This window comes from Salvia splendens, chromosome 13 (genome assembly GCF_004379255.2).
Source record: "Salvia splendens isolate huo1 chromosome 13, SspV2, whole genome shotgun sequence".
Taxonomy (NCBI): domain Eukaryota; kingdom Viridiplantae; phylum Streptophyta; class Magnoliopsida; order Lamiales; family Lamiaceae; genus Salvia; species Salvia splendens.
Genome location: NC_056044.1, coordinates 887,964 through 902,340, shown reverse-complemented (window position 1 = coordinate 902,340; position 14,377 = coordinate 887,964). Strand labels below are relative to the sequence as shown.

At 33.1% G+C, this 14,377-nt stretch overlaps 2 protein-coding genes across 2 annotated transcripts; one reads left to right on the top strand and one right to left on the bottom strand.

Annotated features, from left to right (window-relative positions):
• Positions 1–1,503: 1,503 nt before the first annotated feature.
• Positions 1,504–7,523, top strand: LOC121761008 (endoplasmic reticulum-Golgi intermediate compartment protein 3-like). The gene is made up of 13 exons (XM_042156591.1): positions 1,504–2,073; positions 3,662–3,735; positions 3,855–3,938; positions 4,331–4,411; positions 4,650–4,730; positions 4,870–4,962; positions 5,623–5,802; positions 5,931–5,998; positions 6,097–6,148; positions 6,466–6,519; positions 6,629–6,721; positions 7,016–7,082; positions 7,152–7,523. The coding sequence occupies exons 1-13, from the start codon at positions 1,929–1,931 to the stop codon at positions 7,241–7,243; spliced, it is 1,164 nt and encodes a 387-aa protein (XP_042012525.1). The 5' UTR covers positions 1,504–1,928; the 3' UTR covers positions 7,244–7,523.
• Positions 7,524–9,405: 1,882 nt separating this feature from the next.
• Positions 9,406–10,422, bottom strand: LOC121762184 (ethylene-responsive transcription factor RAP2-13-like). Its single transcript, XM_042157991.1, has one exon. It carries the CDS (start codon positions 10,420–10,422, stop codon positions 9,406–9,408), a length of 1,017 nt encoding a protein of 338 aa, XP_042013925.1.
• Between the last annotated feature and the right edge of the window lie 3,955 nt (positions 10,423–14,377).

Here is a 14,377-nt window from a genome sequence, read left to right as displayed (position 1 = left end):
TGGATCTCCTACAGCATATTAAAATCAGGGGGTTTTCTCGATTCCTTACATGGAACTATTTTATGTCCTAATCTCTAAAGATCTCGAAAAACAATATATAATTAATTAATAACTTACCTAAGGTAAAAGCAACTCTTGCATTAAAAAGCATAAACATGCGACAATAATGTGAAACACTTGGATTAAGGGTTTTATATATTATTTCTCATTATTAAAAACATATTTGAGGCGGCGATGTTACACTTATTTTTACTAATTTAATTGGACGTGTCGATTTATAATTTGGTCCCCACCTCGATGCTCGAGCCACAACTTCTTTTTTTGCAAAGAAATTAATTTAAATAATTTAAAATTTAATTTATGATTTGTGGCTTGTGTTTTAGTTCACGTTGGACAGTTCGATTTCCATGTGAAATAAAAAGTGATGTTGTTGGAGGGAGCAGAGAGCTGAGATGTTGGAATCTTGGCATATTTTTTTTTGTTTACAATCTGTATAAACATAATATTTTTTTGGTAGGTGTGGATTAGGTGTAGAACATGATTTTTTTTTTTGCTAAAGCTCGATACTTTTAAGGGTTTTAGAGTTGATAATTGGATAGGAAGTTTGATTATTTGATTTTGTTTTCAAAAAAATATGTTGTTGTTTGAAGAATCTTTTGTTTGTTTTATGACCAATACTTGTAGTTGTATATGACTAGTCTATAGTGTATTTTATTCTTACTAGTTTTAGTTTGCAATTTTGTATTAATTTTGATATGATCTTTGGGTATTTAATCAAGACAAGAGAGTACGAGTTTCTTTTATACCAAAACAAATCCAAATTATCAAGGACATTTTAACTATATTCGTACCTTTTTTATTATAAAAATTTAAAAACACTGCACCGAATAAAAATTTCTGTCCCAAATAAATTGTTTGCAAATATGTTTCAAATTTATTTGAACCAGTTGTGGCATATGGGAGAAAGTTTAAAATACTCATTCGAATTAAAAAAGAGACTTGTATGAAATTGATGCAAGTAAGATCAAACAATCTTATGAAAACAGTTACTTTTATATTGTGAAATAAGCCGATTTTACATTTTTCATCAAAAACAAAAAAAAAGTGCTTCCTCTTCTACCTTAAACACTAACCAACTTTCTTGAAATAATTTGACATAAATATTGTCCACATAAATCAAAGTTCAATAATTTCACATTATCTACATGAATAAGCCTATAAAAAGCCCATTATATTGTAAATATTCCTATTTGGGTAGGATTGCAAATTAGCCCATAAAAGCCCACATTTTCTCATTCTTTTCCCTATATAATGGACAATTCTATTTTTCGATAATACTTGTTAAACCATCCCTAATCAATTCAAGATTAGGATAAAATGCAAATTAGTTGATGAGACGTTTTTTCTCGTAAATGAGAAACTAGTATTGACCATCTTTCTAAAAATATCAAAATTTCATTTTAGCCAATGTTGGCCCATCAAAGCACTTTTTTTATAGGCACATTTATATGAGATACAGCCCAAATATATTTAACAAATTTGGGCTCTTGAAGCCCATTTACTGAGGACTAATTAAGGCCCATTAAATAAGAAGGAAAAAACAGTAACCGAATTTAGAGAGAGAAACGTAGAGAGAGAAAGCGTAGATAAAGCCTAAGAAACAGCCTGACGCTCTTCTCTTCTCCGGCGACTCTTTTACTTCCTTCTCGTCTTCCCCAATTTCCCCAATTTCTCTCTGCAAAATAAATTATCTGGAGATATTCATTTCCAGATTCATCAGCACAGGCGAATTCCTGAATAAAATCCAGTTAATAACTGAAAACGCCGACAGGCAGCTGCTTTCCGATCAAATTCGGAGTTTGATCCTTTTCGTTTCGGAGTTTTATTAGTGTAGGTTTGTTTTTCGTCGATAATTTCGTGATCTTTGGATGATGGAGAGCCTAATCGGGAAAATTCGGAATTTGGATGCTTACCCTAAGATCAATCAGGATTTCTACAGCAGGACGCTATCAGGAGGATTTATAACCCTAACTTCGACCATCGTTATGATCCTCCTCTTCATTTCTGAGCTCAGTATGTGCTCCTATGCTTGTGATTTTTTTTATATGTACAGTTTAGCTAGATTTGTATCTGTTTTTTGATCGTGCCTATGAATTGCCAGGTGTTGCTTGATAAATGATAAGGTTTGGTCAATTTTGATTTTTTTGGTTTGAGGTTTTGGCGTGATGATTTATGTGTGCAATTGCGCACTTGGCACGATTCTGGCAGGGCTTCAATGGTGATTGTGTTGTATGTTGGGCATGAGAAAAGTTGGATTTAGTTTTAGGTATTGAGATGCTATCGAGATTATGTTTGGTAGAGACTTTGTGGGGGGAGTTGGTTGTGCTTTCCGAGTCACTTTTGTGTCTGTGGAAGTGAAATGCAGGTTACAAAAAAAGCTCTTGTGCTTTACCCATGCCTGTGTTTTAGTGTTTATGTTGTGTTTGGGGGCTCGAAGTTGTGGATCAGTATGGAAAAAGTACAAATTTTTTATTACTATACGTTTGTATATGCTTGATGGTAATAACGGCATAGAGATCTCCTCCCTCTTTAAGTAGATGAGGATTTAGTTTTGTGGATTTTTTGCCTTTTTGAAGTTGTGCGATATGTGCATATCTGACTGAACCAAAACAAGAAAGGTTTTTCTTTCTCATGTAATCCTTCCAAACATAAAACTCTTTCTTATATCTCTGCTGAACGTTGAATATAGATGCATGCTGTTTGGACGTTATTAGAGCAAGTGTGGTTGTAATTAGCTCAGAGTTGATATTAATATAGTTCATCAACTGATGCTACTTTTATGCTGAGGTGTGTGTAGGTGGTCGATTTCAAACCTAACACTTTTGGTCTCTCATTGTCGATTGATGATTATTTTTCAGTTTCAAGAACCGTTCAAACTTTTGTCTGACAATTGCACTCTTTGATCAACAAGTTATAGTAAATATTTATCGTTTTCACTTAAAAAATTTTGAAGAATAAAATTTATATAGGAGCCAAAAGAGGCTTTCAGAATCTTTATGTACCTAGAGAGGGCAGAGGTTGAGTTGATGCGATTTCCTACTCCTCTGATCATATTATTAAAGATAGATTGTAGTGTCTCTCAAGGTTCAGAGTTCAGTCCAGCATGTGGTGGTTTCTCTTTTGATTTTTTGAATTAGTAAAATTGACAAGCTTTTGTACTTATCAGTATGTGCATCTATCAGTTATCCCAGAAAACTTTTAGTGATACGAAGATAAATATAATGATGGAGCCTTTTCCATATGGAGAACCTTTTATCGTTTTATTAATATTCCTATATTTATAGCCTTATAGATACCTCAATGTGTCACCTGGAGTTCGGTTTTCTCTTAGAATTTTTCTGCAATACTAAGAAGAATACACTATTGGAGTTCTTCTATGCAGAGAACTGTATTTCCTCATTTTAAATTTCTGTATTTCCTCATTTTAAATTTTGGCATTATGTTTATGCAGTTCCATGTATTTTTACCCACTTAGCAATATTGCTTACTTACTTTGTGATATTTGATATTTTTTTACTAATAAACTCTCTCGTTCTTATCAATCTTGGGGGGTTGTTAATCGTTTTCTTTGTTTGTTTTCAATTTTTCATTAAATTTGCAGGATTATATCTCCATGCAGTCACTGAGACAAAGTTAGTGGTTGATACATCTAGATCAGAAAGGCTCCGGATTAATGTATACTCTTTCGTTATGACTATGTTTTTGAATACCTTTACTCAAATATGTACTCTCGTAACCTGATGTAGTCATTTAAAACTAACATTGACATCTTCCAATTACACCTAAAATTGCAGTTTGATGTGACATTCCCAGCACTACCATGTTCTATTGTCAGTCTAGATGCCATGGATATAAGTGGAGAGCAACACTTGGATGTTGTAAGTTCCTCAAAGTGATCATCAGTTCACCACTCAATTCCTGGTCTCTTTTGTTACTATTCTTTCTGCATGAAGTTTTAGATTGTATTGTACATGGTCCTTGTTTGTGTGTGAGCATCAATGTTTGTAGTGGTGGTGACCTCATTTCGTCTAATTTCCCTGGAGTTTGCCATCATATGATGATCCCTATGCGAACTATTTCTGCATTATATGTTATCCAAGCTTCACATGTGTTTGCGAAATGGAACTTTTTCCCAAGTGTGAAATGAAGTATCGATCCATATCTTCCATATTGCTCAGCACTCCTCCATTGACTGCATAACCATCAATCTATGATGTACTTCCATTTTGTTTATATAGCTCTTGACGAGATATTTATTTTGATCCTGCAGAGACATGACATTACCAAGAAGAGGATCGATGCTCTGGGTAATGTAATAGAAACAAGAGCTGATACCATCGGTTCCCCCAAGGTTAGTCTATAGATAAACTGAACAGATCTTTATGGATTAGCTTTTGAACTAATCTATCTTTCATACTTTTGCATGTGACATCTAGTACTATCTGTGTTACGAACAACTGTAATGGGTTATCTTTGTACAATTTGGTAAATTAGCCCTTCTTGGTTGCAGAAACTGTAGGAAGATGTAAAATTTATTTACTCTTATTTTTCTGACATTTTTTTTCTGTGTTATCATTTTCAACGGACAGATTGATCGGCCTCTACAAAATCATGGTGGAAGACTTGAACACAATGAAACTTATTGTGGTTCATGTTTTGGTGCAGAAGCGGTAATCCACTAAGTCTTGGATTTACTATCCTATGTTATTTTCCATATTCATGACTTTTACTGCTGTGTCTTAGATTTGTAGTTTATCCGTAGGGTCTTTTTAGATCCTTAACATCATCATATATTACTATATTTTTCAGTCGGATGGTGAATGTTGTAACAACTGCGAAGAAGTACGTGAAGCATATAGAAAAAAAGGCTGGGCATTATCAAATCCGGATTTAATTGATCAGGTTGGTTCCTGTTGCTTAATGGCCTTTCTGTAAAGTTATTTCAGCTTATTGAAGTTTTTTATTCTTGGTCTAAGCTAGTTAGTTTTTTCTCCCCAGTGACCTGAACTATATAATGATAAGTTGGGATGCTTCACACATCCCAAAAATGAAGGAATTTAAAAAGTGATGCTGGATGAAATTTCATTTATTGAAGGATAATTTTATGGAAAACTTTTAGTAATTCGCATGGGTACTGTTGATAGTTTATGAAGTCTAATGGACTACAAATCCACTTGTGAGAGTAAATCTTGTGAGAGCCATGTATGTTCATCTTTTGATTTACTATATGGTTTTTTAGTCCTCTTTAAGTATCAGTACACTTTCCTATGATAGGTTACAAACTTGGGAAATATTATTTGACTTATTATTTCTTGGAACTATTACTTGTTTTAGTCAGAATTTTGACGGTGAAGCATCCCATCACACCTTTCTTACCTAGGTTTCCTCCACTTTTCCTGTAATTTTATGGGTTTCCTGATCAAAATGTTTTTATTGTCTTACCATACCTAGCTAGTTGTACTATAGAAAAAGCCATTTGTTTTATTGCATATCTCGTTAGTTCATGCCGTGACTCTGAACTATACATTTGGTTTTGTTTTCATATTTTTCATAACAAATCAGTGCAAAAGAGAAGGTTTTTTACAAAGGATCAAGGATGAAGAGGGGGAAGGTTGCAATATTTATGGATTCTTGGATGTCAATAAGGTAGCTGGTAATTTTCATTTTGCACCTGGGAAGAGTTTCGAGCAGTCAAATGTCCATGTTCATGATCTGCTAGCATTTCAAAAAGATAGTTTTAATGTAAGATATCCTTCTTCCTTGAGTTCGCTACACTCTTTGCTATTGATCTTATGATATATTTCCAGTTTTCATTTCATGACGAAGTTCTATAGGACTATAGTTGATAAAATATTGATTTTGTGCCACAGCTTACTCATAAGATCAACAGAATAGCATTTGGAGATTTCTTCCCTGGTGTTGTGAATCCTCTTGATCGGTATTTTATCTATACATTTCCTACTGCAATTTAACTAGGATGCTCTTACAGCAAGTCCGAACGTAAATGACATGTATCTACATTTGTTACCCCTGCAGTGCAGAATGGACGCAACACACACCTAATGCAATGTATCAGTATTTTCTCAAGGTCAGTGGAATAATTTAAATACCTCCACCTTTTTATGGTTTTTTTGCTTTGATATTATATCTATTCCTTCGACTCGGATTTCTTGGTGTTCAGAAGTACTATTAACATGCATTACCTTACAATTATCATTAAATTCAGTTATAAGCCAATCCATTAGGCATATACATTACAGTTCCAATGGCTTTTAAACGCAAGGTAGAAAGAGTATCACATGGTACTTCCACCCTCGTTTCATTTTCGTTGAGTATCGCTGCACGATAACTGAATTTCTAATTCAAATCATCATATTAGTTTTCAGCAATGCTACTATGTTGCAGGTTGTACCAACTGTATTTAAAGATATAGACGGACATACCATTCAGTCAAATCAGGTTCTATTAAGATGAAATAGCCTTATTTTATTATTTGTACTGTGCATTTGTTGTCTGATATTATTTCTGGAAGCTGACGCTAAAATCGTGAATTTTCCACTTATCGCAGTTTTCTGTAACTGAACATGTCAGAGGAGCCGAATTGGGTCGACTCCAAGCTCTTCCGGGAGTGTTTTTCTTTTATGAACTTTCCCCAATTAAGGTTGGTATGCCTTTCCCAAGTAGTACAAGAAAAGGTTAAGAATTCCATAACACACATACATGCACACACTCAGATAGCTCCCTTCGTCCCAATAACTGTGGCATATTTTTTCGGCACGAGATTTAAGAAAGTGGTGTTTAGTGAGTTAAGTGGAAAGAGTGTAAAGTAGACAATTAAAGAGAGAATAAAGTATGAGAGAGATTAATAGGAATGATTTTTGTCAAAAGAAGAAATTACTCATTTAACTCAAGACGTCCCGAATTAATCTTCATTTCTTATTCCCTTCCTCTGTAGGTGACATTCACAGAAACACACGTTTCCTTCTTGCACTTCCTCACCAATGTTTGTGCTATTATTGGAGGTATCTCTCTCTCCCTCTTTAAGTATATTGCTATAACTTCAAATACTGACCTCGTGCTTTGAATCGCAGGCATATTCACGGTCTCGGGGATAGTAGACTCATTGGTATATCATGGCCATAGAGCAATCAAAAAGAAAATGGAGCTAGGCAAGTTAACCTAATGGTCGACGCAATAGCACCACGGTGAGTTGCAGTCGGAATTGGGTCGCAAGCAAGAAGCGGCCCTTCAAAGGGGAACGAGCGCACACTCGCATTGTCTACTCCATTGTTTGAGTTTTTGGACTAACCATCAGTCATTACAATGGTATATTTAATCTCATCCAAATATTGTTCCAAGCTAGATGGCCGTGAGCTATGTTCTTCAATTATAATATTTAGTTTTTAACAATTTTGAAGTGTATGATCAGTCAATTTATATTATAGAGCAACTTGCCGTGATTAGTACAGAGCAAAAATAACGATGATTAAACTAATACTAATGAACTAAACATAATCAACCAACTAATTATCCATTCAAAAACCAAATCTCTAACAATCTCAACGTCTCACCCGATAAATGATTTGAAAACAATCTCTAACAATCAAACCCAATAAATGAATCTGAAAACAATCACCCAATAAATGATCTGAAAACAAGGAGGAAATATCTACATTGCACTATTTAGATTGCATGCAAATTATCGAAAAAAACTATTAATTTTAGTCATATTTTGACCCGTCCCATAAATTAAAATTAACCTAAAAAATAATAAAATTTAACAATGTTCGCAATTAAAAACTGTACGTGATGTTACAACGGAAATTTATGTTTATATCATCATTTGCGACATGTATGTGTCACATCAACAATATATTACACGTAAGTGACCTGAATATGTCATCGTAGGATGATTGCAAACAATGTTAAATGTTATAGTTTTTCAGGCGATATTTAAAGTTGTGGGACATTAGAATTTGACCGAACCTCTCTCTGTGTGTATGTGTGTGTATTTTATATTTGAAGTGTTGGATAAGGTTCAATTTTGTCAAAAATAACTTCAAACTGCACCATATACTGGATAACAATTTGTAAGAATTTTGCTTAGTGATAACTGAAGTTTTCATAGATAAAAGGAACACACCACCAAGTTAATTTCATAGTACTAATTTTTTCTGGATATTAGTTGTGAGTCTCATTTTGAGCTTATTAATTCTTTGTTCACATGCAAAACTATAATCTTTGTTTATATGGTGTAGTGTAATTTGTATTTCGGTATAAATAACTCTAAAATTCAAATAATTGTCTTTTAACAAAAATGGAGTAACATTTATTCGACTCATATGCCTCTCATTTGCTGCATTATTCCATGTTTAGTTTGTGATTATCTATTTTCCAGAATCCACTTATTCGTGTATTATGTGGTGACGTAGTTTACTAATTTACTTCAAAAAGAGAAAATGTGAAATTAAATCATTCTAAGCCACAGTATATACTACTCCATATACCTCTCATATAAACAAAGATTACCAATTAATCTATTTATTCTATTATAAAGTTGTTTAAGTCAAACTTCTTAAATAAACCGATTCATTATGTTCTCACCAAAGACACATGCATACTCGCCAACTATAAGACAAAATTCTTTAACAATGCAAAATAGCTTTATCGAATTAATTTCCTTTTTATCGTATCGAATTTGTTTATTTTTGTCAGTGTTGTAAACTACACAAATTGTAAAAGTTATATTTTGTCACCAGAATTAAAAGAGTGTGTTGCATATAGAAATTGAGTAAAAGTTAGTACTCCAACTTAATACTAGGTGGTTGACCATTTTTTGACTTCTAGTTTATAACAATAACTTTTCTTTCAATGCTCTATTACCAATCTAATCTCTTTATTACACTTTAAAGCTCTTAAGTCAACTCCTCAGAGAGTTTCTTTTAAATAAAATGAGCCATTTACGCATTATTATTATTAGTAGTATTATTATTTTCAATATGGATTAATCGATTTTTTAAAACGGGATAACAAAACCAAAAGGCCATAAATAATAAAATTACACGCAATTATAATGAAGGTAAATTCCACTAAAATAACAAGCACACATAAAAAAAAGCACATTACAAAGAAACTCTCCCTAATCAGATTTAGTCATGACAAAAAAACAGCCAATCCTTTAAAATCGACACACAATTAGCGACAAATTATAAAAGACCGCCTGCAAATGCCAAAAATTCCACTGCAGACCCCTGCAAAATCCTTAAATTGTAAATACTAATACTAGTTAATTAGCAATACTCCATGAAAACTAATTTGCAAGAAAGGGCCTCAACTCCCACCAAATCATATAGACGACCAATCTATTCCATAAGGCATATACTTCTCCAACGACTCGAAATCCCACTCGATTTGCTCCTCCTCCGGAAACACGAGCTCCGAGTCGGGCGAATAATAATCGCCCGACCCGGCGCTCTCGGGTTCATTTTTTTTCTTGACAATTCCACCTTTCGCAGCAGTTGAGGAAGAAGCCTCAGCTGCTGCAGAGGCGGCCTTCTTGGACCTTGAATTTTTCAAACCCGCGGCCTTCCTGGCCGCCCTCTCGGCATCAATGCTCTTCCCCTCTGCCAGGGTTTGGCAGATGGCGGAGAGCTTGGCGTCGACGGCCGCGTGGAGCGGCTTGTACGTGGCGAACTCGCCCCCGCCGCTCACGTTGTGGCGCAGGTGGGGGAAGTTGAGGCGGGCGGTGTCGCCGCGGAGCTTGTACGCGGCGTCATCGTAGGCGAGGGCCGCCTCCTCGGCCGTGTCGAACGTGCCGAGCCACAGGCGGCTGCGGTTCTTCGGGAGGCGGATCTCCGCCACCCACTTGCCCCAGTGGCGCTGGCGCACGCCGCGATAGAGCTTCGCGGGCTTCGGCGGGGGACCCGCCTGCTTCATCGGGACGGGCCTCGGCCCAAGCCCAAGCCCATTCGCAGTGGGTGTCAGGTACGGGTATTGGGCCTGGATGTCTCGGATTTGGGTCATGGGAATCGGATTGAGGCCCAACGCGGACTCAAATTGTGTCTTTTGGGCCTGGTTAAAGAGGTAATGGGCCTGGGCTTGGAAGTTATTTGGCTCAAATTGAGAGGAATTGGAGGGGATGAAACTGGAGGGGGGAGAAGGGTCTGTTTGGATAGAGATGAAATGATCATTTGAACAAGGTGGAGGGAAAGATAGAGAAGTGGGATTGGAAGAAGAAGAAGAAGAAAGTTGTGATGAATTAGTAGTTTTCATAAAAGATTCAAGCACTTCCATCAACTCTCCACCCTTAAATGTATCAACATCAGCTGATGAGCTACTCCAAAAATTCATTGTTGCTGTCATGGTGATAATAATCAATTCTATAAATTAGAAATTTCAAATTTCTTAAAATCAAAGAGGAGCTAAAGGGATGTAGCAAAAGTGCTTCTTTCTTAGTACTAATCAAGAAACAATAATGCTAAGTGCTAAGTTGAAATCAAGAATGGTTTTTTTTGTTTTTTTCAAAGAAAAAAAACTGTTTTGGGATAAGGGTTTGAAATAGGCAACCCTTAGAATCCTTTTTCAATGAGAAAAAACCAACCTTTATGAGGGAAGTTGGAATAAATCCCTCAAAACTTGAAGAAGCAAAAATTAGGTGAGTCAAACTATGTGAAAAACAACACCTGATTTTCTTGAAAAATGATTTTTGAGTTGTGATGAAAATACAACACAAGAATCAGCTTTATATGGAGAATGGGATAAGCTAAGAATATGGGATTGAAGAAGAAAAAGAAACCTATAGAAATGTGAAGTGTGTGCAAGTGAGAAGAAGAAGAAACCGATTTCTCTCACTCACTCTATTTTCTTGCTCACTTATGTGTGTAATATGATTTCAGGTGTCCTTATATAGGGGTGAGTTCACCCTCTTCCCACCCTAGGTTGGACACAAAATTTATTTTCGATGGGCTGTATAATTTATTTTTCGTATTCGAAAATGTTAAAAGTAGAATATTGTTTTAATTATAGGGGCATTCGCATAATAAATTACACAAAAGAGGCATATCAATATTGTTAGAATATTACTATGCCTCTTTTGCTACTCACTTGTTTCTGTCATTGCTTACCTCATAATCTATATTTATTTTCATACTTTTCTTAACTATTTTAAAAAAATAATTGGAGTATTCTTTATTTGAATTGTTTTACGGTGTTGAGTTTAGATGCATAAATTTTTCATATTGTGTGCAAAATATTATCAAAAGTCTCCATCGTTGCAATGAAATATAAAAAATTATTAGCTTGAAATTGTGAAGTCAATGAAAAATATATGAACATTAGTCAAAAACAAATATCTATACGACAACTACTTTTGGGGTAACCAACTGTATTTTGGGATTCGCACAACTGTAATTCCTATCTTCACAATCTATTACACCAACTTTTGTCATCATATACAAAATACTATATATGCTGAAAAAAAATCAACGTAAAATAAACTTTATAAATCTCAAACTTAAAAGTCTAAAACCAGAATTCCCGCTGAATTATCACCTCTTTCATCATATGATTTTTAATTTTTATACGAATTATTAGACATACATTTTGGATTTATTTTATAGTCTATTATGAAAAAAATATCAAATTGATGGACGGCGAGTCAGTCCAATCATATTTTCTTGGAAGTGATGTCATAATTCGAGTGGTAAACCACACAAATTGTAAAAGTTATAGTATTTTGTCATCGGATTAAAAGTGTAGTATATAGGAGTATGTTGTTGACCATTATTTGACACCTAGCCCATGTTAATAAAAAAATTTTAATGGAATATTTATTTTTACCCCTCAAAATTCCCTATGAGAAAATCAAATTATAAATTAGTATATAAAAACAAATCGCTATATGTTCTTTTATCCATCTCTTTAATTGACCCTTTTTGTTTGTTATGAATCAAATATGGGATTAACTCCATATACTATTTATTTAGCTTTCAATTCGTGGCCGTGCCTTATTTATTCAGTTTCACCTTTGACAATTTAATTCGTACCATGATTAGGAAAAAAATATATTATCAATTGCAGGCATCAATACATGCCTAATATCATATGCAATTGAGTCAAATCATAATTTAATTAAGTCAAATCGCAGATTAAGATATCTATAGACTATAGTAGTTGGTGATGTCAAAAACATTGAAACACATATTTATTTTGAAGTAAAATTAAGGGGATTAAGTTCAAGTAATTGACAATGTGTTTTATTCTTAAATGTATAATGGTAATTAGGGAAGAGTCATTTTCTTAACTGCCATTCTGTTATTATGCAATTAATAATATAAAGTATACTTCAATTTTATGTCACACTCGTGCGTAATCCTAATTAATTATTTGGGTTTAATTTATCCAATATGTAATTCATTGCTTATATTTACGGTCGAAATTTGAGTCTTGATTGGTCAAAATAAATTAAGAGAAAATTTTACAAACATTTATTTGTGTATGATTTTTTTTAGAGTTACACACGTTTATATTCACGTATATAACATATTAGTTCATTCGAACCTATTGATTCGTAGATAAACATTTAACTGACTAAACTGCATTTCTATATATTATTTAATTTGTTGAGTTGTGAAATACAATTTGAATTAAGAGTTATTTAAGTTATACTAGAGTAAAAACAATTCTAAAATTATAAGTTTCCCTTCAACAAATTTGGTGTAAGTGACGTGAGATTGTTATTATTGCAATAGGAGACAAAATTTAATGAAGAAACTGCATTAAATTATTGGATGATTGAGATAAGTATTTGACTCGTCCTTCATGTTAAAAATTCGTTTTCATATAATAAAAAAAATAATTAATTTTTTTGACAATGCAGAAGTAATATTTTACAGTTGTATAAGGTCTTATTGTAAAGCTAATACTTATTAGAGTCAATAGGTGGGCCCAACACCATTTTATTATAGGGTCAAACAATTTAATAAAATTTTCCACTTTTTGTACTCGCAACAATGTATTTGACCTTCTTAATATGATATAAATTGAAACCTATTTCCATTTTTTCAAGTATATAGAAAGATATGACCTTAAGCTTTATATTTTAGTATGATGATATTTCTTTTGTCTATAACATAAAAAAACATAGCACAACATCACAATCTTTATCATTATTTACAAAAATGACGTAGTGTAATTTATGATTTCAAATTTGAAGTTTATATTAAAACCATCAAATTATTACTTACAAACCTCGAATATTGAAAGTGAAATTAAATAAAAAAATTACTAATGGTCAAAATTCCAATTTCGATAGCTAGAAACAGCTCATGCATGTGCTTGAATATACAATGATTATATAAAGTTATATTAATTGAAATCGAAAAAGTGTGTGTGAATTAAATTTAGAAAGCTCAAAACAGCTCGTGCGGATAATTATGTTTGAATATATAATGAATAAAGCAATTATTTTAATTGAAAACGATGAGCAAGGGTGATTACACAACTAATTCAATTTCTACTTTATTTATAGTATATTTCACGCAGAAATTCAACAAATTGATTTAGTTTTCTTAAGCAGATACCGCTGTTAAAATAATTAGAGAATGAAATAGTTTTAATAAAAGAAAATAAATGTTCACAACAAAGCTCATATTTCATTAAATATTGAAAAATAAATAAAGTGATAAATGGTAAAAGGCTATTTTATTTTGTGGCGACACACAATTTTTATTTTGCGGCGCCACTGCCGAGTGATGCCATCATTTTGAAAGAGAGATTTTTTTTGTCATATTACATTTATACATCTTTAAAAAATTATGAATAGAAAATAAGATTAATTTTGATAAATGTACTAAAATGAAAAAAATCAAATTAATTTTTTTGGATGAACAAAATATGATTTTAGTATACGGGATGCTCAGTATTCCACTAAATAAAAAAAACTACCTAAAGTATTCTATCCATCTATCTCACTAAAAATGGCATATTTTCTTTTTATTGAGTACGACATTCCAAATAATATACTTTTAAAAATTGAAATATTATTATCTCTTCAATTAATTTCACCTAATCTCTTAATCTGACCAAAAAGCTAAGCTGGAACTGCATGGAATGCCGTCATCAAAAGTCTGACTTTGAATTGAATTTTCCATTTATATACCAAAATTAACATTTCAAATTATTTAAATAAAATTAATGTTTTCGACATCTTTTTACGTAGAAATGGCAAATTCTAGTCACTCATTGCAAAATAAGAATTATAAGAGGAAATGAGGAATGAATGACACATTTAATCACAAATTTATTGCTCAACTATATA

Coding starts and splice junctions, on each gene's coding strand:
- LOC121762184 (XM_042157991.1), bottom strand. CDS start 10,422: ATGACAGCAACAATGAATTTTTGGAGTAGCTCATCAGCTGATGTTGAT.
- LOC121761008 (XM_042156591.1), top strand. CDS start 1,929: ATGATGGAGAGCCTAATCGGGAAAATTCGGAATTTGGATGCTTACCCT. Junction 4,963..5,622: donor ATCCGGATTTAATTGATCAG/GTTGGTTCCTGT, acceptor ATAACAAATCAG/TGCAAAAGAGAAGGTTTTTT. Junction 6,149..6,465: donor TGTATCAGTATTTTCTCAAG/GTCAGTGGAATA, acceptor ACTATGTTGCAG/GTTGTACCAACTGTATTTAA.